Genomic DNA, 25244 nt, shown 5'->3' on the forward strand with positions numbered 1-25244 from the left:
TTAATTTGTGTCTTATCCACTATAGTATAGCATAAACCTCATGCACTACTAAATTTCCTGGATATAATGTAGCCTGGTACATATGTGGTGCTAAAAAATATATTTTCTGAAATAAAGGAAAAAAAGGTAAGAGGAAAGGAAGGGAGGGAGGAAACAAGGAAGGAAGGAAGAGATAGAATTCTTAATTTAAAAGTCCTAAGAGGACTATTTTACAATTTTGCTTACAGGTCAAGAATCATTTCTATATTCTTTCTCTTGAGTCATCACTCATTCCTTGTTCCATTCCTTGTGGGTAATTCTACCTCGAGAAAATTCTACCTCAAGTTGCTTTCTTTGCTGAGTGACTCCTAACAACTATTAGGAAATTATTTCTTGGTAAGAGCTAATATATGGCTCATACTAAATTTTACCTATATGCTCTCCTCTTCATTTTGGACTTCTTAAAATATATTCTATCCTCTTTTCACATACCATGTTTTTTTAAAGTTATTATGTTTCTCTCAACATATTCTTCTTTCCCAGCCTAATGATACCTGATTACCTATATTTTATGTCATAATTGTATATATAATTTTATTTATGTGCTTTTAAGTTTTTAAAAACAGTAATATTTTATGTCAATTAATTATATTTCTTATATTTTAAAAACAATGTTCAAAGTGTGTTAGGTGGTTCTTCCCTCCCATCCCCAAATAAGTTCAGTTGTGAAAAAAAGAAGGAAATATTGCAATTTATATTCTCTCTTGGAAAGTCACATAACAGAATAACTTATTATGCTTCTGAGAAGCTTTGGAATAAAGCAATATGTTGAGCTTTCTTAAATGTTGTGTTTCACACACACACACGTACACACTATATATATACAATATATATATATATATATATATATATATAATAGATATATAATTTATCTATTATATATATTATATATATATTCCTTCATCTAGGGATATATATAAAATTTATAGGATTTTTCAGAATACTATTGTATATAGGCACATATTAATCTTTATGTAATATTTATTGTTTATAGCACATGTCTTACTATCAATAAATCAGAAGTCTAAAAGAACTGTACTTTGTTACTTAACAAAATCCTGGATTAATTGTTTAACTCATGAAAAACAGCTGTATTACATCAGGTACTTAAAGTATGAATTTTTTTCTTATGTTTATTAGAAGAAAGAAAAAAACAAAGTGGGAAGATATATGTGCATACACTCATGCTAGAAAAATGGAAACAGTTGTCACCCTAACACTTTCTATTAAAATGTGTTTTTAATAAAACTTGTGAGTAATGTGCCTGAAATAAATCTGAAATAAATAGTTCCATTTTGTTAGAAAGCAATCGCTCTTTTTTATTTTAAAAATCCAAGAAAATACTGACAAATATATGAGCTAAACACAGGAATTCAAGTGGATTTCAAATGTTAAAATAAGATTCTGTCAGAAATGTGTTATAGTAAGTGTAAAAAATGTAGGAGTTTAAATGCTGAAGTATATTGTACTATAGAAACAGCAGCTATAGAAAATAATAGTAAACTAAAAATGGCTGTTGCTCTGATATTTGGTATTCAATGACTAAAACTCCCTCATGAAGTACTTGATGTATTCCATACCTATTTCTGGGCTAAATACTAAGCTTCAACCTATAAAAGCTACTTAGCTAACTGGATTTAATTATTTATTTATAATTATGATTAAAGAAAAGTCTCATTTTTAAAATTTTCTACAGATCGTCCTACCTCCTATTAGGTTGTTATACTTCTACTGTAAATATAGTATCTGAATAAGCAATTTTGAACATATGCAAAGAAATATGTTCTTTTTATGGCAAAACAATACAATTGCATATGGTATTAATAAATTGTGAAAGAGACAAAAATTATCTTTGAGTTAATTACTTAACTCTGTGTCTGTTTTATTTACTAAAATTTGCCAGATGGCTCAATTGGCTGGAGATCGTCCCATATACCTAAAGGTTGTGGGTTAGATTCCCAATCAGGGCATATACCCAAGTTGCAGATTTAATTCTTGGTTGGGGCATGTACAGGAGGCAACTGATGCATGTTTTTCTCTGGGATGTTTCTCTCTCTCCCTCTTCCTCTTTTTCTCTCTCCCTCTCTCTCTTTAAAAAAAAAAAAGGTAGTCTATTTTACTGTGAAAGAAGCCTCTTTGAATAGAAAAACTAAACTGCACAGATAAAAATGGTGGCCTAGAGCATTTGGAAATGAATTTTTGTTTTACACCTATGAATGTTATCCAAATATCTTGTCAGAAATATTAGTGTATTAAACAATTTTAGATTGTTGAACATGTGTTTAAATAATGAGAGTCTGCAGGAGCCTAAAACAATTCATTAAATCCATTGGGACTGGTGGTTTGATTTCATTTCCATCCAGACGAAGGTAGCTCAGATGAGGTCCATAACTGAAGGAATCTTGGTCTGCAGGCAGTGTGGAAGTGGTAGGACATATTACAGAGACGTTCACATCTAGACAGACAGAGAGAGCATGAATAAATGAATTAGAACACAAAAGACTGGGGGAAGGAGTACAAAGAAACTATTACCACAGACTTTAAGGCCAGTCTTATGATCTAGAAAGTGACAGAGGTACAAACGATTTTTGGTAAGTTGGGGGTTATGCATATCTGTTTTATAAAGTTGTTCCTGAAAAAATGGGCAGCATATCTATAGTCATATGACTCCATATTCTGCTATATGTTATACGGAGCACTAGAAAGGACACATTGTTAAAAGCTAAAATGAAAACAAGGTGAGATAAGGCAAGCTTAGATTACTACAGGCTGAGACAGGTAAAGTTTAGGTTATTAGAGACAATTCAGAGTTGGTACCGGAAGAATAGGTAGGTGCATGGGTAGATGGATAGATGTATGCATAGGTGAAAAATCAGTCTATTAAAGTGCTTGAAAGTTACCTTAAAAATGCCAAATTTCAAAGCAAAACTATATAACGACAAGCTTTTTAAGTACAATTAATGTACGTGTATATACATAACGCATAAAAATAACTTGAATCTTTATATTTAAGTGTATTTAATTGGAATGGAAACATTTGCCAAGAATTAAATAACAAATAATTCAAGATAGAAAATATCCCAACAGCCTTTTCAGATGGTTAGGATGTGAGAAACTGTGCCCCTGCCTTGGGTCAGAGCCCCTGGCATCAATGATTATACTGAGATATAGGAGATTTAGGAGAGAAGCCCTGTTAAACTAGCAGAATTTGGAGAAGTATAATAAACGATCTCAACCATGAATCCCTATGTTGCATTTAAATCCCATTTTGAAATGAGTTGGAACAAAAATTCTTCCTTAGAAGATGAGACCCACCTAGCTTGGCAATGGCCCCTTCCTTTTGTCCTGTTGGCACCTAGGCTTTTATATTGTATTGAAGAATTTTATGCTTACACTAAGGTTGCTCTGCTATGATCTTATGCTATTTTGTGAATTGAACTAAAAATGACTCATTTGTATGACAGTCTTATGTTTATAAAGTTATTTTCCCCCCCACATAATTATCATGCTAATACCACACAGCCTTTATCAGATAATTTAAAATTCTCCCCACCTGGGTCTTGTGGGAATAGTGGTTGAGACAGGTCAGGTAATGCACACCAGGTATTTCAGCAAGTGAGGTCCGAGCTGGACCCCACCTAGTCCTTTTCCTACTGCACAGCATCCCTTGTCTACTGGAGAGATTGGTTCTTCTATGTACTATCTCCTCATCTTTATCACCCTGTGCTCATAACCAATGCCTGTGCAAACAAATGGAACATAAGAAACATGTGTTCTAAGTTTAGTTGTATTTTATTTAATCAATATGTTAATTAAATTAATTATGGTGTTTCTGAGAGGCCATCTAGAAGTACCTAACATAACATTATGCCAAATTTAAAGTCCCTAAAGAGTTCAGAAGAAATAAGTGTTGCCATTATTTTGCATAAGAAAAGTTCACTGCCTTGTAAATTCTGAGAAATCTTCATATAAAAGGTGCATTTCTTGGAAATAATTTTATTAGCAACTATAGTAGATTATATGGTCAGAAGAACTAAGTACTTTAATAATTGTTATAACACAGTGTAATATAATGGTGAGCCAATAATTATATCCAGGAAAAACTCATTTTAAATTTATTTTCTTGGAGAATTAAAATGGCCATGCTTTATATCTACATTAAGAAACAAATAAAGCACTTGATCTTTGTTGATGTTGTTGCTATGAAACTATTGAAATTTTTTCTAAAGTTTTATATTTTCAGAATTTAAGAAAAATGTGCTGTCCGCCGAAACCGGTTTGGCTCAATGGATAGAGCATCGGCTTGGGGACTGAAGGGTCCCGGGTTCGATTCCGGTCAAGGGCATGTACCTTGGTTGCGGGCACATCCCCAGTAGGGGGTGTGCAAGAGGCAGCTGATCGATGATTCTCTCATCAATGTTTCTAACTCTCTATCTCTCTCCCTTCCTCTCTCTACAAAATCAATAAAATAAAATTAAAAAATATGCTGTGATTATACTGTATGAGTGCAGGAAAAGAAATATTTAAAATGAGAAGTCCTGGGCTCAGGTTCCTGCTATTATATTTACTCTTTGTTTTTAGCAACTATCTTCTCCTAGTTGAGCGCCTCAGTTTCTCTTTTGTTATAAGTTTCTAATTATAGCATACAAGGCTCTTTTAAGGATAATTTGTTGTTCTTAAAGTGGAGTCCCTGGACCTGCAGTACCAGTACTTGCCTGAGAACTAAATGATCAGGCCCCAACCCAGACTTCTTGAGTCAGATACTAGCCCTCGGGTGACTCTGAGGCCTGCTAAGGTATAAGAAGGAAAACATGAGGGAACACTTTGTAAAAGCTCTCTAAAACGTTAATGAAGGAACTACAGAGTCCTTTTCTTCTCTGTGCCGCTTTGTATAATAATGTAAGTGCTGGCATATGTGCCCAACTGTGTGTTGAACTTTGCTGCCTCACTACTAAACACCCTCAACCTCAAATTCTCAGGGGAATTCCTAATTCACAAAAAGGGACTTACATGAAATCACTTTAAAGCATCTTCCTACAGCCAATATTTATGAGACCTCTGTTGTCAGATGAGGAATGCTCTTGTAGAAGTACAGAATTTTCATCAGGAAAAAATTGCACATATTTAGGTCCATATTGGCTGTTGCACTATCAGGTTCAGTGAAACAGATCCAATTAACATTTTTGTTACATCTTTTGCTTTTGACTACAGGATTAAACAACATGTCTCATCACCATGGAAAAATAACTGTTGTGGCAGCAACCTGCTTATTACTTCCTGGATTTTTCAGCTCACATATTCTATTAGAAAAACCAGACAGATCTTGAATTACTGAGGAGTACTGAGCAGAAATATTTTTATTCTTACAAATGGGATGTTTATATGATTATATACATGTAGAAAATCTTAGATTGTAATAACCAGACAGCATAACTTTCTGACAATTATCTGTGTCATTTTTCTACAAACCAATTCTCACTTTAGGCATGTGTCTCTAAGGTTGTTCAGAAGTCTCCTCAAGATTGCCTTCCCAGCGGGCGTGTGCTGGGACTGAGGATGCATGGGTAGGTGCCTGGCTGATACCAATGCCCCTGTGGCTGCAGGAAGACACTATCTGCTTCTGCACCACAGTCAGCCTGGTCTTGGGCATAACTGTGCAAGTGCCAAGTTTGCCTTCAATGCCTCTAGCCTCTTCTTTCTACAACCACTTCTTTCCTTGACGGCGCCTCTGCCTCCAGGACACTTGGCACTCACCTCACACTCTCTTATCCAAAACTATTTTCAGGAAAGGAGAGGTATTGTACCTTGGAGATTGCCATTAGTTCTGAGGAGTTGCCAAAGTCCAGGGACATTTGCTTTCGTTTACATTGAGCACAGCCTTAAACTAGAGTATTGGTCCCCAAGACATGGTTCCCAGGGGATGCAGCATTCTCAGCATCACCTGGGAACTTATTAGATATGAAAAGTCTCCGGTCCCATCTAGAAGTACTCAATTAGGTGGAGGTACAGGCCTGTGCACTAAAGTTTGAGAAACCCACTGATCTAAAGCAGAGACTCTAATGAGGGCAGCAGGCATCAGCTGCCCTGGAGTTTTTAGGGAAAAGGCACCTTCCTGATAACCTATAAATCATGTTCCTTCTGTTACTGTTCATGAGGTTGTTTGTGCCTGGGACACTTTCTTAAATAAGTCTATTCAGTGAGACAAAAAAGAAAAGAAAAAATCCTCAGAATCTCCTTTGGAGTAAAGAAGATGGAGGCATTTACTTTCTCCAACAGATACCAGTCCCCTGTGGATCACTGAAGTCCACTTTTCAATCTGCAATTTGAAGATTGAAACGTTTTGGTGCATCGAAACTATCTATTAAGAGATAAAAGTAAATACACTTTAAAAATTAAAAAATACACTTTGAAAAATCTAAGGGCAGATTGGTTGGAAAAAAAAACCAACGAACAAGTCGCTATTCTTAAAAAATATATCGAATACATTTAATGACTATGAACATTTCAGTCAGAGACGCACCCTGATGGCTACTTACTTGTGATTTTGTTATGGTCCAGGTGCAGGTGCTGTAGGTGAGCGTTGATTCGGGGGACAGTTGTGAGCCTATTGTGAGAGAGCTGGAGATCTAGAATGGATGACACATCAAAACCACCGGAAGGGAGACCTGAATCTGATAACTTGTTGTGGTTTAGTCTCAAGAAGGCCACTTTAGGAATCACATTAAAATAATTTTCTGGTATTCCCTCAATGGAATTGTTGTCTAAAAACAGCTGCATTGTGTTGGCTGGCAATCTTGGTGGCATATTCCTCAGGGCATTCTTGGCCATGTTTAGCTGCATGAGGTTCTTAAGTCCCTTAAAGGTGTCTCTCTGAAAGGCGTTGTCTAAGAGTTTGTTGTGTTGCAAGTCAAGAAGGGTCAGGTTCTCCAGATTGCTAAAGGTCCCTTGAGGAATTCTGGACACCTTGTTTCTAGCTAATTGTAATTGCTCTAAACTTCTGGGCAATGGAGAAGGAACCTCCTCTAGCTCATTATCTTCCAGAAATAAGAAGAGCAGCTTCTTTAGTTGGCTTAGGGCTCCTCTTTCAATGCCATCGTTGGTGATTTTGTTCTTGTTTAGATTGATCCATCTCAGCTGGGTGGCGTTCTCAAATGGCTTCTCAGGAATGGTTTCTATAAGGTTGTTTTCAAGATACAGATACCAGATCCTTGAAGGAATAGCAGGGATTTCTTTGAGACCACGATTTTCGCAGTATAAAGCAGTAGGAAAACTGGGGGGACAGAAACATTCCCTGGGACAATCAAAGTCTTGCTCATTAAAATCCTCTGGATCATGGACCTCATAGACCTGTCTCACAGTTCGAGTCCAGACAGAATCTGTAAGGAATACCACCGAGATGAGGAGACAGACTGCGGTTGCCATTATAGTTCCTATAGTAAAGGATACAACTGTTAGATACTGGACATCTCTACAGAGAGAACTGCATGCACTAAAATGATCAAAAGCATTATTTCTTTTAGCAGAAAGTAAACACGTGCCAACATTTTAGATATATACAGTAATTTATACCCACTTAGTTAGGAGGCACTATATGCAAAGCATTTTGCAGACACTGAAACTGATTCACCAACTTGTACCTTTCTGGTCTTAACCAAATCACAATGAAAACTGAAAAGCAAATTTTAGGAACTATAAGTGCTTTTCCACTTCAAGCTACTTAATGCAAGGAAGTTAACTGAAATCTGGAGTTGAATAGAATAGTACAAAAAAGTGACCTTTGAATAATTCACATTGAGAGTCTGTGTTATTCCTAGTAAGTAGGCATATGCTTTTACTTTTATTTCTAAATGAGCAGAACATCTGGTTGAGATTTCCCAGGCTCTGGGCCTTGAACCAAAGTAAGAGCAATCAGAGAACGTTTTAGCAGTTTGTTTTGAGGAACGTTTTAAGGTCTGAAGAAAAGTGTGTGATTAATCTTTTACTCTGTTGCTCAACTTCCCAGGTAAGTTTTATTTTGGCGTTTTGGGGAGAGACTTCTATTATAAGTACAGAATTAAATCGTTCAGCCAAGAAATTTGAATCATGAACTTTATATCATAATTAGGTAAATAATGTACTTAATTATGGCATTTTTATGTTGATAAGAAACAAAACCAAACCAAAAACATGTTTAGGATGTAGGGAGGGCTCCTAATTTTCAGTATGGCTTCTAACAAAGAATAGGTTAACACTTACTGATATATGAATCATCTAAAAAACACGAACCCTTCCCATAGTACATAAACAAATTATAGGCACAATAAAATATTTTAACAGGAAAAAAATACATATATGTACCAGTAACATTCAACCAATATACATTTAGTTCAACTGCTTGATAATAAGGATTGAATAAATTTTACTGATCCCTTAAAAAAAAAAAAAGATAAATCAACCCAGCATCTCTTGTGAAATGCTAAGCTTTCTATCTTGCAGCTAAATTGAGGAAAATGACAAGTGCAGAGCTACTTCCACAAGCTGTCAAAGTTCTTACAGTTACAGAATGCTGCCCTGGTCATCTTCCAGCAGAGACACTGAAATTGTCTTTTTCCTTCAGAATAGGGGTTTGTTTTATTTATTGAAAGTGTACCCATGCCTCTGATGGATCAGAACTTCAAAGTCTTAACTTTAAGGTTTTAAAAGTGTAAAATAGTTTACCTTGCTGTCCAGGCAATATACCGTTGAGTCCTGGTCTGGGTTTGAAGTTTGCTGAAACTCAGTTAAGGAAAAAAAAAATCTTTGCCTTGAGTAATTTGTTTTTATTTCATGCTGACAAGCCTCCTGTAATAAAAAATAAAGCTTACTCTGACCGGTCACCATGAACCTTTTGATCTATTGATTCCCCTTTGACAGGGCTTCAGAACCCGCTTACCTCAGCTGTCTTGGATCTTCTTCTCCCCTTTCTATTGGCCACTGCTCATTCACAGTAAGGGATTGACCCAGACTCCACTGTGGTGTTTTAGGAATCCTCCCTAATATAAATGCACCAGTAGCTTCAGTTTAACCCCTCCAACAACCACAGCACCTCAGTACCTACCCAGCCCAGCACAGAAAATTATGATTTTAATCTCCAAAGATTACAACAGTGATTTAGGGAAATTTTCACCCTGAGTCACAGTTGTAGTGATAGTGTAATGTACTAATATCTAGACCTGACTTATCAGCAGGCAAGTTACAGCGGTTGTGGTTTCAAGTGTAGCAAAGGAGACCTTAAAGCAATTGTTTTCTGGAAAAACTTTTTTAAAAAATGATTACAAAAATAAAGACCAATATTCTCTGTTTATATGGAATTATGTTTTCATTTGTCTGTTTGTTTTCATATAAAACAGATTCTGTGATCCTATTTAGATATATTATGTTTAAGAAAAAAGAGATAAAAATATATTAAAAATTTTAAACATGAAATCCAGGAAACTATACCTAATGTTGGCACTAAATGTGGTGTTAGGCTCTGTTTTACAGAAATAATTTTTGTGTCCCTAATTCCTATTGGGAGCTTTATTCCAAATACTTTTTAAATGCATATTTTAATCACCCTAACACATTTTACTTTGAGTTTATTACAAGTCATTGTTTCACTGTGTTCTTTTTTTCTTTAACACATATGTCTAAGTAACGTCTTCCAGTTTTTATATTTGAGGGGGGGAAATGCTATGCCTTTTGAGGAAAGATGCAGATTTTTCAAATCTCACTTTCAGATATTGTTTTATTGATTGATAGTAATTTTGTTTTTCAAAATCTATCTTTTTCTGGAATCAAGAAGCTTAATTTATACGACTCATTCAACACTGTTCACATCGTATTATGAAAGACAGAACACAGGGAAGAGTGGAGAGCATTAGGTTCAAAGGACCATTTCTGAGCTTCCTCCGGGCTCCCTCCTAACCACCACAGGTCAATTAGAGCTCCCTTCGGCATCTGTAAGATGGAAATGGACTACCTCACGGGGTGGCCCAATGAGTGTGGACATGTAAGCCTTTCTTTATTTAGTGTTAGCCTTACTGTTTCACCTGGAAAATGCATCCAAGTTTAAGTGCTTCTAGAGACAAAGTTCTGATTGAAACATGATATCTTCTTAGACTTACAAGAACACTCATGTCATATTTTAAGACAAAAAAATCAAATGTTATTTGCTCTCTCACAGTTATATCTCTCCACAGCAGTTTTTTCTTTCCCTTTGATTGTTTTCTAAACCCCAGGGATAGACACAACAGACGGCCTTCGAATCCGCACAGACCCCTCAGCTACACTCGTATTTATTTTATTTTTAGGGAAACTGACTTCAATCATTGTGAAATATTATTGCACAAATATTGCTACATGTTCATTGTAGGAAAAATAGAGTAGTATACTGGCTGGCTGCCTTCATCTTTATTTCCTTCACCATTCTATTCGTGATCTATACACCAAAAATATAGCATCTCATCTCTGAAGTTCCCTAAAACCTTTGTGACAAAAATCAGCAATACTCTATTTACTAACCTATTGAAGTCTGTTAGTGTTTACCTTACTTGCATTGTGGATTTTAGAATGCTTTTAGAATGGCCCTTCCCTTTTATTTTATTTTAGCTCCTCTTACATCATTTTATTAGTTTTTAGTTCCCTTTTCTGTGGACCTCTCTTTGTCTATGTCCCAAATTATCTTTTCCTCTAACATCTTTAAAAAATCTTTACTGTTGAAAGTATTACATATGTCCCATTCCTCCCCCCCCCCATTGACCTCTCCCATCCTGCCCCACTCCTCACCCTAGGCCTTCACTACCCTAATGTCTATGTCCATGAGTTATACATATGTGCATATGAGTTCATTGGTTGATCTCTGCCCTCCACTCCCCTCCCCTGCCTTCCCTCTGAGGTTTGACAGTCTGTTGGATGCTACCATGTCTCTGGGCATATTTTTGTTCATCAGTTTATGTTGTTCATTAGATTCCACATATGAATGAGATCATGTGAAACTTACCTTCTCTGACTGGCTTATTTCACTTAGCACAATGCTCTCCAGGTCCACTCATGCTGTTACAAATGGTAAGAGTTCTTTCTCTTTAATAGCTTTGTATTTTTCCACTATATATAATAGATGTATAAAATACACAAATGGAACTACATCAAAATAAAAAGCTTCTGCATAGTGAAAGAAACCATCAACACAATAACAAGAGAGCCCACTGCATGGGGGAACAAATTTGCCAATGACACATAACATAAGGGGTTAACCATCAAAGTTTATAGGAAACTCATACAACTTAACAAAAGAAGATAAACAATCCAATTAAAAAATGAGCAAAGGACCTGAGTAGACAGTTCTCCAAAGTGGATATGCAAAAGATATATGAAAAATGCTGAGATATATATGAAAAAATGCTCAAAGTCACTAATCATTCAAATGATGCAAATCAAAACGACAATGAGGTATCATCTTACTCATGTCAGAATGGCTATCATCAACAAATAACAAATTACAAATGTTGATGAGGATGTGGAGAAAAGGGAATCTTCATACACTGCTGGTGGAATGCAGACTGGTGCAGTCACTGTGGAAGACAGTTGGGATTTTCCTCAAAAAATTAAAAATGGATCTTCTATTTGACCTAGTGATCCCTCTTCTAGGAATATATCCTAAGAAATTAGAAACACTCATTAGAAAGAATGTATGCACCTCTATGTTCATAGCAGTGCAATTTACAATAGTTAAGATTTGGAAAGAACTCATGTTCTCACCAGCAGATGCGTGGATCCTCTAACATTTTTAAAAAGTGTTTCCATCATTTAGAGCATTTTGAGATTCTGTCCTCTGTTCTGTGCTCTTTTTGCTCTATACACATCTCCTGTGTTATTCTATGGTTTTAACTATTACCTCTATTATGATTATTCCTGAGTACCTCACTCCAAACCAGCATCTGAGACTTCTGCACTCCAATGTGGGTAATATTGTTACTTTCTAGAAATCCCCTGTTGCATATCTCAAAGGCACATAACTAAAATGAAATTTACTATCTCCCTTTATGCGCTCTTGTTATTTTGTACTCTTGAGTGGCACCATTATCTTATTCAGGCTCCTAAACCAGAAATCTGGAAATCATTATTAACTTTTCCCTTTCATTTTGTGAGCATGTGATAACAATCACATTTTAAAGATCCTGAGAGACAAGATATAAATAAAAATGACCATCAACAATGCTTCCCAGATTTGTTATCATTGTTTCCAGACTGAAAACACAAAATGTTTTCCACAGTTAGTAGAATCTATATCTATATCTTGACTTTTCCTACACCAATCTTATCTACCTCTCTTTGGTTATTTACTCATGAAGAATTGAGACAAATTTTTTTTTAACTGCTTTAATGAAAGTTCAATAAATTAAGTTAAGATGATGGTGAGCATATGTGAATCTTGTCTTTTAAGAATTAATGAAAGATTTCCCAGTCTTATCTGACTCTGCTAAAAGGGAGAAAGGAAGCCTAAGGTGCAATGATGTGGCTTTACCATTGTCTCTCTAGTGACAGATTAATATTTTAGAAGTTGATGGAGGTTGGACACAGCAATTATTCAATAAATATGAACTGAATAAGAATGAGCAAATAAATGCATAAGGCATAAATATCACTTTAATAGCCATCAGTTTTTCATCAGCATACTTAGGCAAATAGAAACATAGTGGAGAACCTTAGAAATATGGTAAAAAAAAAAAAATGCCTGAGAGTTTCCCTTTTCCAGCTTACCAGTTGTTTGGCCTTGCACAGGATATTTAACCCGAATGAGCCAGAGTCTACCCATAATGTCATAATGCACCTGCCCTGCTAACTGCTAGGAAGAGTTGTTTGAAAATCAAAGAAGAAAATGGAAGTGAAATGATGCAAAAGTGTAGGAAAATTTCAGTGAAAAAAGTTAAAGCTCAATAAGAACTTATAAATCAGTTTTTCAAACTCTCTCCTTTTACATATCAGAAAAATGAGGCCCAGAAATAATGAGTGATAAAGAGGGTGATATATACATAAGGTCCTTCTAGAAATTTAAGAAGAAATTAAAGTGATGTTGTATTGTTATTGTTTTAACCTCTTTTTCTCCTCTTAGCACTTTATAATGTTTTCCTTTTTGCTTATCTTGCTTCCAATTCTTCCTATTAAAAGGGGATATTTTGTGAAATCGTCTTAGAATGAGGAATTTATCTTGATACATTGCTGAAAATTGTTAACATTTTAAAAGAGAAGGTCATGCATGAGGGGAGTATAAACAACATGAAACCCTAGTAGAATTTCATATTTGTTGGCATTTTAGTGACAGATGGACTATTTAAGTGCTTCCAGGAACTTTGCTTAGGTATAATTGGCTAGACTTTTGCTAAGAGAAATAATTTTCTCTTAAGATATCAACTCTAGCCTTGTTTAACTAAATTCTGTGAAATGATTTAAAAAATAGCCCAACTGGCATGGCTCAGTGGTTGAGCATCAACCTATGAACCAGAAGGTTATAGTTTGATCCCAGGTCAGGGCACATGCCTAAGTTGTGGGCTTGATCCCCAGTGTGGGGCATGAAAAGGCAGTGGATCAATGATTCCCTCTCATCATTGATGTTTCTATCCCTCTTTCCTCTCTGAAATAAATAAAAATATATTTTAAAAAATTATAAAAGGAACTCCCTAAAACATCCAGTTGAATGCATACATTAATATATTATTTATTTTTTGTCAAAATAATGCATTTTTAATGTAAGGATACATTTAAAAGGTCAATCTCCACCATACCTCCTAAGAAAACATATTTTCAATTCTATATGGAATTTTTGTTAGGATATACTTTAATATTCTTGCTTGTATTCTCTTTCTTTAACATAAATTATAAACATTAATTTTTTTCACTAGATAAGGATTTAGCACACCTTCCCTACCTTCACCATGATTCTCTTCAGTCAGTTTTAATGTTGATTAAATATTTTTTGCATACATTACCATGCAGTACAAACACTCTTTACTTCTAAAATAGTGAAAATTATGTTTATTGTGCCATATTTTTAGCTATTATGTAAGATATGTTCTCTAAACAAACACAATATTTCACTAATATTTTCCAAAATCTTAAACAAAATTGTAAAACCATTTTGAAAAAAAAAAATGGCACTCAGCAAGTAGGGTAGAAAAGTGTATTGGTTAAAAGCCACATATGCTTGGATTTGACTGATTCTTTGCTTTTTACTAGCTGTAAGACTTTGAACAATTAATTGTCTTTGCCTTTGTCTCCAAATCTATAATTTAAAAATAATAATAATAATAATAATAATAATAGCAAAAAACCCACCTCATAGGGTTGTTGTAAATAATAATTAAGCTATTATTTTTAAAGCACTTAAAACAGAAAAGTTTTGATAAATAAAATCATACATATCTGGGTTCTCCTGAAAGATATTTCCTCTGGAATTTTTTTAATCTTCCTCCTTCAATAGAGTTTGTTTGCTTCTGCAAACCAACTTAAGCACATTTGGAAGATGATAGTTGTTAGTTTTCATGGCACATTTCCATTGTATCATAGTTAATGAGGCACATAGGAATCTTCCCTTACTACCCATACAGAGGTAGTATGCTTGATGAAAGTAGGTGCAGTGCAATTGTATCCTACATAACAGGTATTTATTTGCAACAGGCATTTAAAAATTTACATAGTGAGTCTTTATTACAAGAATTCTTTAAACATTAACTAAGCACACCTACGGTGTAGATCAACACTATACACAAAAATCACACTGCCTCTGCTAAGCTGCTGTCATTTGCAATACATTCATGGATACAAACCTTGCTCACTGAGCCTATGGGATTGCTGAGGTCCTGGGCTTTCTTCATCCATTAACCCTGTTAGATTCCTTGTTACTTCCTAGGGCTTCTCAGTTAACTCCACAGGGTTGGCAGAACATAGCCTCTAATCACTTTCTGTGGACATGAGATAGTTTTGTGTGTCTCTCTATGTTAATTTTTTTAATCTATTTTTTTAAAAAAGTGATTGTTTTGTTACATCTGGAGTTGAAATTTAAAAAGTTGAAAAATTGTGATTTTTAGTTTTCAAAGTCACCTTCTTTGGCCCTCTGAAAAGAATTATAATTTTATTTTCATCTTCAGTTTCTGAACTTTGACAACAATCTTCCCCGAGAGGGTGTATGTCTCTCACCCACCGGGTGCTCAAGGTGTCCTTTCAGTCTGGCAGATCAGATCCATATGATCCATCTACTTTTTTTAAATATTTTCTCTTTTTGTAAGTCTTAGCTAGTGTCTTCCTTGGGAGATTGTTTAATTCTCTTATCTCTTTTACTTTTCTTCTAAAAAATGTTGATGCTTTCTAACAGATTTTCTTAATTGTGGTGGGGGTGGGCACTTATATACAAGTTGGGACCTTGTTCTCAGTTGTTTCAATCTGAAAGCATTCTTTAGTTTCCTGTAATTACAAACTTTTCTTATCTCATTATAAATGAGAGGAAAATCTATAAGATTTGGTAGTATTATGAGTTTTTTCTGCTCCCTGGAATAATTTTTTCCTTTGATTAAAAAAAAACAACAACGTGGTTTGACATGACCTATAAAGGTATTTCATATTAAAGGCTTTCCTTACATATCTGATGGTGCTTTCTTTGATGAACTTTGAGACTTAAGATGAAAGCACTAATAATCTTATCTGGAGATCTTTGAGAAATTATACCACTCAGCTTTATTCTAAATGATTGGGTTTGTGTTCTCTCTTTTTCTCCCTCGTGTGTGTGTGTGTGTGTGTGTGTGTGTGTGTGTGTGTATGTGTGTAAACTGACCAAAAATTAAATGCTTGCTCTTCTTAGTGTACTTTTCATAACTATAATTTTTTATTAATACTGCTAACATGAGGTTTTTTTTTTTCCTTTCCTGTAATTGTGCATAAATAGCAGGTAATCTTTATTTATAGTTTAGCCTGTGTCTGAAGCATCCTGAAACTGTACTGATTCCCAAATTGATCTGAAACTAATAGTAAATCCTGTCATTTCTAATCTATTTATGTTTTTATGAGGCCATGACTGTGACTGAAGGAAGGCAGTAGGGCAGCCTTTTTTACCCCATTCCCATTTATATCATGTGCTTGCTGAATCAGCACTGCTGGGCAATTCAGATTATTGGGCTAAATAGATCAAATAATATAAGCAGCATATGGGGCCTGGCTGGTGTGACTCAGTGGATTAAACATCATCCTATGCACCAAGAGGTCACATGTTCAATTCCTGGTCAAGGCACATGCCTGGGTTGCAGGTTTAATTCCTCATAGGTGGAGGCGTGTTAGAGGTGGTCGATGTTTCTATCTCCCTCTCCATTCCTCTCTCTCTTAAAAAAAAATCAATAAAAACATTAAGTATGTGGTAGTAAACATGAAATTATTGTTTAACCTCCCACTTTGTCTGACTTCTCAATATATTTGGAAAGCTAGGAGTTTCATACTCTTATTGTGGCTTACCACATACCACTTTCAGTAACCTGATCTGCTTTACACTGTTTAAACATCACTTAATCTGATGAGTAATAAGTAGTGGGATCACTGTGATCTCAACTATCTGGAGAGCCTATTGTTACAGAACAAACTCAAATCTTAGAGCTTCTCAACATTGGACTCACATGTAGAAATCTGTCACCACCAACATTCAGGGGCTCTCCATGTCCTTAGTGGGAATGGGTATTTGCCTCAGCGATATGTCTTTGCTTTGGAGAGGTAGCCTAACTTTCTTTGGAACCCTAAACCTTTATAATAAAATCAATGACTTGGCTGCATTATGGTCCTCCATTAAATCTGTCTCCAATGCACTGGCATTCAAGCATCTAAGCAGTGTATCTAGCTAATCAAGTTTACCCTCCAATTGTATCACAATTGTCCTGTAAGATAGTCATCTCTGCAGACTAAAATGTGGTACAAAGCCAGAGAGTTAACACAATCCAGAAACAGCACAGCAGCATTCTACTGCTGTTCCTGTCTGGTGAAAGAAAGCAGACTGCTTCTAGCAATTTTGTTTATTGGAATAATGGAAAAGACATTATTCATGCCAGTTGCTTCATACAAGGCACTAAGAGCTATGGTGATTTGGACCACATATGGAACAGCAGTTGCCATCTAATTAAACTTTGGAAAAATCCATTTTTATTCTTTAAAACTATTCTTTTATCACCATACACTATATTAAAATGTAAATCTTCTGAGAATTACTAACCCTACATTTCTAGTTTTTAAGGTTGTGCTGCTAATATCTCTGTTTTATTGAAGCTATATTGCTATCAATTTATTACTTTTTGTAGAGATAGAGAACTCTGAAATAGTCTACTTGATCTTTTTAATCAGAATGGTCTTTCTTTCATGGGTAACAGAACCAGTGTGATAAATGTATCACTTTCAGAGGTCATCTATACACACCAAAACTGGGAAATAAATATGGGAAGGATATGAGCTGAATAAAGATACATTCTCCATTTGTCATATTAACACAAAAATACCCTCAGTAGTGGACTGCAGAAATGCCCTGTGTTCCCAGGAATTATTTATTTGTTTTGAAGAAAACTACATATTCTTCCTCAGGCACACTTACTCTAGTAATGACTTCTTGTTCTTTAGGAAAACTAGGTTAAAGTATATATGATATCCCAAGTGTGTGTGTGTGTGTGTGTGTGTGTGTGTATTACTAGAGGCCCAATGCATGAACTTTGTGCACTATAAGGGGGGTGTCCCTCAGTCCAGCCTGTGCCCTTTCACAGTTCAGGAGCTCCACGATTGATTGCCCAAAGAGGTAGGCCCTGCCCATCCAGCCAGGGCTCTGTGACGGATCACCCCACAGACGGAAGTTCCACCCACTCTCCACAGCCTGCCTTTTAGTTGCCTGGGACTTCCTCTTTGGGGCGATCTTGGAGCCCTCTGATTGATTGATCACACCATCTGACAGTGGCCTGGGCCTCTGTCTGCAGAGCAATCCTGGGGCAATGGCTGGATGGGCATTGCACCCTCGTTGGCTGGCCTGGCACCTGTGGGTGTCATAGTGTGGTCCTCTGGAAGGTTGTCCAGTTGGTCCTTTTGCTGTTTGGTAGTTTGGTAGATTTGCATATAATACTTTTATTTATTTATTTTTTTTAAAATATATTTTATTGAGTTTTTACAGAGAGGAGGGGACAGGGATATAAGAGTTTTTCATTTTACAAATCAGGGAGCTCCGTAGAGAATGTTGCATCTCTTCCATGCTCAGAAATCTACTTGACAATTGACCAATTCTGACTTTATGCTGATCCCTTTACCTATTAATGGGAAATGTTATCTATTTTACTCATTGGTAATTAAAAGATACTACTTAATTTTTTGTTTTGTTTCAAAACCACATTTTGAAACAAAACAAATGTTGTCCAGATTTGTCCTTCTCCATTGAAATCAGGGGTTCAATGTTCATTTATAGGCCTTTCACCAGCAACGCACAAACATTACTCAATTTTTTTTATAATATACTGTACCCACATCCCCAATATATATCTCAATTCTTGGTGAGTGTAGATGGATGGCTTATATATGATAAATCCACTTATACATGATAAAGAATTTCACTGTGAATGTTTTTATGTTGTGCCTTTATAATATACCAGGGGTTTTATTTACTAGTAACTTAATGTCCACTTCCACTGAATTCCATTATGTGATGTGTTTCAGCAAACTCTCAGACAGACTCCCAGTGGCTTAAACTAATTTAATGATTCCAGAATTTCTATAAGTATATTAAAAAAACTAAATTCAGCCTGACCTAATACTATCATTCTCCCTCCTTTTCAAGTACTTTCATGATTTATCTTTCTGAATACTTAGCCCATATAAATTAACAAATGCCTGTAGCTCTTTTAGAGTATATTTCCATTTCTAGATTTGACTTTCTAATTGACTAGAGGCCTGGTGCACAAAATTCGAGCATAGATGCAGTCCTTAGGCCTGGTCGGCGATCAAAGCCTGAGATTCTAGCATGAAAGGGCAGGTCCTAGCTGACCTCTGGGACCTAGGCAGCACCTGGGTCCCGGAGTCCTCATGTGCCCCTCTGCTTGAGTCACAGCAGATGAGTCCCACATGGAGATGCAGTGAGCACCGTCAGAAGCCACAGGCCAGGGTGCAGCATGGACCTATCAGTCCCCCAATGGCACTGCATAGAAGCCGGGCAGGCAGCGTGCTCTCTTGTAGACTGGCTCCTGCACGAACCCACAGGGAGCTTGACTGGCCCCTGTGGTCCCAGCTGCTGTGGCCTGGCTCACCAGGAAGTGACCACATGGGTGCAGGGCAGGCTCCACTCAGACACCCAGACCTGAGCACAGGGCCTTCCCTGGTGCGTGAGTCCTGGCATTCCAGGGAAGGGTAGCAGGGAGGGAGACAACCAGCATTCTCATCGCACCTCTGTCCCATCACCCTTGGCTCTAGTTAGCCAAGGTGAGAGGCCACAGACCCCAGACCAGGTGCCACCCACCCCCAGCTCCCCATTCCAGCCTGGGGCCTGGCCTCGATGGAGCAATCAGGGCCTGCCGACCTCTGGTCACCATCTGCTGGGCAATCAGTCAGGGATGGGTGCCCCCATCTGGCTCCCACAGCAGGAGACTGGGCCCTCACTTACACTCGCCTTGGCCTGGCACCACCTGCTCACCTGCTCCACCATCCCACTGTGGTCCCACTCTTGTTGGGGCCCATCAGGTAAATAAAGCTCCTGGTATATTATAAAGGCTATGCCTTGAGTTGAAGGAATAGCAACACCTTCAAAGGAGTAGGAATTGGTTAAAAAGTGAAGGATAGTGGAGCTCTCTTAACAAGCAACCTAGGTTCAGTGGGGTTGGGATCACGGGCACTGGCACTAATCTGGACTTTACTGTGTAATCCCTAGTCCAATTGTGGGGGCCCTCTGTCTTCAGATCAACCCTCTAACATTTTATAAATAGATAGGCTTGATAGTGCATTAATTACAATTGAGGATGTGGGTTTTTTGGTTTTGTTTTTGCAATGGAAAGAAATGAAAACTTTACCTTTCAAAAATAATTTTATGAAGTCCTCATATTTCAAGCCCTAAATATGAGCTGAGAATTTAGGGAGTTGGGCTTGGTATTCTTTCATTTCTAGCTGTCCCATAGACCTTTGGTTATAGCCACGCTGCCTTTCAATCCTGTTTGATGACCTTCACACTTTTCTGTGATAATACCTTCATAGACTCTCAAAGCCTTGCCTCTAGAAGACATGTTATTTCAGGTAGCCATAGTCATGTCCCATTTTTGTGGGTCACTGTCTTCCAGACTTCCATCCCTGTGTAATTTCAGGATTTTGACTGCTTTTACCTAAACTATGCCATAACCAATCTTGTATTTCCTCATATTTCCCAACAATCTGATGTCGTAATGAATTTCTGGTATTGATATCTTTGTCAACCAGGTCCCTGAGCTATAAACACCATATATTACTTCTAAGTGTTTGAACCAAAAATAAAAAATAAAATAAATGAAGTTCCTTTTAAGGTAATAGGCAGAGTCATATAAAAGAGAAAAGGCACGGAGATTGGACTGGGAAAGCAAGCAGAAAATAAGGAGGTCTTTGGAAAATAATCTGGCCAGGCAGCCACGACCATTACTGAAAGCCCTCAGTGAGGCCTTCACTGGGGGCCATGACAGAAACGTTCTAAACTAGAATAAGAATCTTCTTGGCTAAGACTGCCACACACTCCAGCAGGCTTTTGGAAGGTTGGGAGGGAATAGATACTTAGGTCCCAGTAAGATCACTACCGAGAGGAAAACGGAGGTAGGACAAACTGATTTTGGGGCAGGAACGTTTAATTGGTTAATTAAAAGATTAAATTTTATTTTTTTTCACAGGAGTTTTCTTTAGAATTTGTCTTTTGCTTATGGCAGGGCCAGGATTCTCTGGCTGGGACCCTCACCCTGCTTCCATAGGAGAGGCTGTAGCTTTCTTTACCTAGATTTTTGCAGTTTTTTAAACTTACTGTTAAAACTTTACTCCAAATCTTGCTCATAATTCTTCCTCTATCAGAGGTCCTCTCACCACCTACCTGTCCATAGACCACACACTCAAATAAAGCACTTTTTTTCTCCATGATGTTTTTCAGTATTTTCCGTCTCCCACCTACAGGAATAAGTATATGCTATTAAAAATTATTGTACCCTGTGTCGAAGCAAATGAGTCCAACTCAAACAATTTGTGATTGTTTCTATAGCTGTGTTGTAGGCTGTCATGTCCTGATATTAGCCAATCCTAAGTGCTTAATAGATGCTTATGTGATGAGCAAGAGGAATTAAATTTGGTCCATAGCTCTCTTTTAGTCAACCTTTAACTCCATAACACTATAATTTTAAGCTACCCATGTTTTTTTTTTTAATTTTAAGCATACAATTATTAACTTTTCCTCCACTGTGAGAATTGGTTATAAGAAATAATTTAATATTATTAATAAGTACCATATTTATTCTTCATATCCTTCATTTCAATAGAAATGTTCAGTACCACTGATCATAACTATTCTCTGGGATTGGATGTTCAATTAATTACTCCAGTACAAATAGGATTTTCCTTATCTTGTTAAATTTTTCTACTACTTAAACTTTTAGGATAAAAATCACTTCTGAATAGGGACTTTTTTTTTTCTTTTTTGTATTTTCCTCAGAATTTAAAATGCATTAAAGCAAAAGAGTTTTAAATAAAAATATTGCTGTAGTTGTTTTCTCACTAGAAGGTAAAATTGTGTTGTTTTTTGTTTGTTTGTTTTTAAGGATGGCTAAAGATAATATGCAATTAAAAGCTTACCACCAAAAAAACAACTATCCACAGGGTTTCAGTGGGCTCTGAATTACCATGGTTAGGTAGAGATCTAGAGTTAAAAGCCTAACTAGCTGGGACTTTGGATGATTCACCTAATCTTCATTGGGAAAACAGAAGCAATGATGACAACTTATTGCTTGTTTTGGTAATTAAGTATAATTCAATATATAAAACATGTAGAACAAAGCTAACCATCAAAATTTAGCTTTAATATCATTACTATCAAAAGCTATAAGAGAGCCCAACTGGTGTGCTCAGTGGCTGAGCATTGACCAAGAGGTCATGGTTTAATTCCTGGTCAGGGCACATGCCTGGGTTGGGGGCTTGATCTCCTGAAGGGGGTATACAGGAGGTAGCTGATCAATGACTCTTTCTCATGATTGATGTTTCTCTCTCTTCCTCTCCCTTCCTTTCTGAAGTCAATGAAAATATCTTTAAAAGAAAAGGAATAGGAGAGTCAGAATGCTAGGAGAAAAAAAAAAGTCTAACTGGACTGGAGGGAAAAGTTGGTTCATTCAATGTAAAATATGTGTTTTTTTTATTTTATCTTTAGTGTTGAAAGTATTGCATATCCCCGTCCCCCCCAATTTTTTCCCCTATTGACCCCAATCTACCACTTACCCACCTCAGGCCTTTACCACACTATTATCTGTGTCTATTGGCTATCCATATATGCATATAAATTCCCCTGCTAATCTCTCTCCATCCCCCACGCCAATCCACCACTGCCTTCCTTCTGATATTAATGGCAGCAGGAACCAGCATCCTGTTTGCTTATTTAGAAAGACTTCAAGTGCACATTTTTGTCTCCATTTTCTGTAAAGACCTCTCTCATGCTTTATTAATATTTTGCACTTTTTTACCATTCATCTTTTTTTAGGTATCTCTTCATGTGCAATACTTTCAATGTAATTAATGTACACATTTGAATTTGCTCCTGTAAAATTGCATTTTTGTATAAATGCATTTCTGATTTATATAAATGTTATTGGTCATATCCTACTGGGAATGGAGCCAGCAACCGGACATATGCCCTGACTGGGAATCGAACTGTGACCTCCTGGTTCTTAGGTCAATGCTCAACACTGAGCCATCCCGGCCAGGCCCATTGTTTTATTTTTTAACCAGCTATTTATTTTTATGATTCAACCTTGCAATGTGCACATCTTGTCTACCATTTCTAATTGACAACCTGATTTTTCTTTAGGAGATATTGTTTGAAAAAGAACTAAGCTGTTTTATAATAATGTTCTTTCCATTTTTCTTGTTGGAATAGTCATTCATGTTCCTGGCTAGAGACCACATCCATAGTTTCCATATTCATAATTTTGAATAAGATGCTATTTTTTTCCTATTAAAATGCCTCATTTATAATTGAGGCATCAAGAAAGTAGTCATCTAAGAAGCTATAAAGAAAAAATAAATGCTCAATGCTATTGTATGTCCCAAAAGCTAAAGTGCTGAAGAAGTGTAACACAAACCTACATTTCTGTGTGTAAATCTTAAATAAAATATGTTTGTTATTTTATGTTTGGTGCCAGTATACAGTAATGGAGATTCCAGAAACCACTGTGAATTTCATTTACTGAATATGAAGAAATAAATTGCACTGATGGTAAGATGGTTAACCTTTCTACCTGCTAAATTACGGAAGCAGAAGTACAATGATTGTGAATGCATTAGAAAAGCCCCAGTCTGGAGCCTTTTGTTCTTCATCCAACTTTTTTTAAAAGACACTTGCTAGTAGTATGAAGGAAAAGTTATCAACTTTATTCTGCACTTAAAATCTTATTAGTTTTTAGCTTTTAGGATTAAACTAGTTTTCATAATTTTATATATTATAATTTAATATTTTTCTGCTAATGAAAAAATATAACAAGTAGTAGTTAAATGTATAAAAGAAAAAAGAAAACAGAAATAAACAACCAATGTGATTCAGAGTCAAGTAAAAAAAAAATTTTTTAACTTATTCTAATGTTAGTACCAATTACCTATCAATATTTAATGCCCCAGAAAGTTCAGGGAGGACAAAGATTTTGACATGGTCATTGTTTTTGGTAACTTACTTTGCTTATAATTAGTACAGAATTTGGAGTCAATAACTGTTGGCCTTAACATAAGCTGGTATTTTGTGAAGAAAAACAATGTAAAAAATTTGAATAGAAAGCAATTTGGGGGAAAGTTTTTGAGGATTATGTAGCCTCTGGAACATGTTTTTAAGCAGAGAAATGTCACAAAATTTTAGTCAAAATCAATATCAACTCAAGTTAATAATCATTTACAAATAGGTATGATGGAGCTTGCCCAGTGTTATAAAAGATACTAGTGATATAGAAAAGAGTCTAAGAAGTCAACTTCCCTGTCTATTTGCCAGTTATTCAGTCTCCCAAAGAGTTTTTTTGTTTGTTTTTAGGAGAAGAAAAAAAAAACCCTCTCAAGCCAAGCCAGAATGGCTCAGTGGTTGAGCATTGACCTATCAACCCTCAGGTCACGGTTTGATTCCTGTCAGGGCACATGCGTATGTTGTGGCCTAGTGTGGGCATGCAGGAGGAAGCCAATCAATGATTCTCTCTCAACATTAATGTTTCTATAGCTTTCTCCACCACCATTCCTCTCTGAAATCAATAAGAATATATTTTTTAAAGAATTAAAAATAACTCTCAAAAATGCTGTGCTATAATCTGTGATTAAGGCTATTATGAAATAGTATGTGCATAGCACAAAACAGAGGAGCTTGGGCTAAATACTCTCTGAAACACTATGCAATCAAAACTGTTTCCAATCCAATTCTAATAGTTGTGTTTTCTTTCATACTTGACTTTTATACTTTGAAGATCCATAAAATGGTATCTACCACATTGTTTTATTTTATAATGAAAATATCATTGTTTTATTGAATCATATCTTCTATATACCAGTATTTTAACTATGGCTATTGAATCTAGAAATTTTACTAGTAGAAACCTTAATATTTCAATCCGTATGTGTGTGTGTGTGTATGTGTGTGTGTGTGTGTTGTTGTTGTTGTTGTTGCTAAAGAATGGGATTGCCCCACTGAACTAGAAGGAAAAGACCGATATCAAATTAAAAGTTTATAAGTGCTTACACTTTCCAGTTCTGCCTGAAGAAACAGGATCCACTGGACCAGGTGAGATAGCACAGTATCCAATGACCAACTGAAGCCCTTTGAAATGGTCCCAACACCCTGCAATCAAACTTAACACCTTAACAAAAGGACTAATAGAAATTGTGTTTTCAAAATAGCTTTTTCCTTGTCTCCCCAGCTACAAAATAGTTTCTGTACAAATATTTAGCTGAAATTTTGAAGTCTGATCAAGCGCTTTCTGTATCCA

At 36.2% G+C, this 25244-nt stretch overlaps 1 protein-coding gene across 2 annotated transcripts; it reads right to left on the bottom strand.

Moving 5' to 3' along the window:
- Positions 1 to 240: 240 nt before the first annotated feature.
- On the bottom strand, positions 241 to 8968 carry KERA (keratocan). Of its 2 annotated transcripts, XR_004991521.1 has the most exons (4): positions 8737 to 8968; positions 6576 to 7469; positions 2160 to 2494; positions 241 to 252 (listed from the first exon to the last, which is right to left on the bottom strand). XR_004991521.1 is itself a non-coding variant. In XM_036458627.1 (3 exons), the coding sequence occupies exons 2-3, from the start codon at positions 7459 to 7461 to the stop codon at positions 2322 to 2324; spliced, it is 1059 nt and encodes a 352-aa protein (XP_036314520.1). In that variant the 5' UTR covers positions 7462 to 7469; positions 8737 to 8968; the 3' UTR covers positions 1725 to 2321. The 2 variants fall into 2 exon arrangements, 1 of the variants encoding a protein (XP_036314520.1); XM_036458627.1 differs by lacking the exon at positions 241 to 252 and having other exon boundaries at positions 1725 to 2494.
- Positions 8969 to 25244: the final 16276 nt, after the last annotated feature.

This window comes from Pipistrellus kuhlii, unplaced genomic scaffold (genome assembly GCF_014108245.1).
Source record: "Pipistrellus kuhlii isolate mPipKuh1 unplaced genomic scaffold, mPipKuh1.p scaffold_m20_p_3, whole genome shotgun sequence".
Taxonomy (NCBI): Eukaryota; Metazoa; Chordata; class Mammalia; order Chiroptera; family Vespertilionidae; genus Pipistrellus; species Pipistrellus kuhlii.

What these genes read in the sequence shown, in the direction of transcription:
- KERA (XM_036458627.1), bottom strand. Translation starts at nt 7,461, where the DNA reads ATGGCAACCGCAGTCTGTCTCCTCATCTCGGTGGTATTCCTTACAGAT. An exon ending in GGACCATAACAAAATCACAA is followed by an intron (nt 2,495 to 6,575) that starts GTAAGTAGCCAT and finishes CTGTCTGTCTAG; the next exon opens with ATGTGAACGTCTCTGTAATA.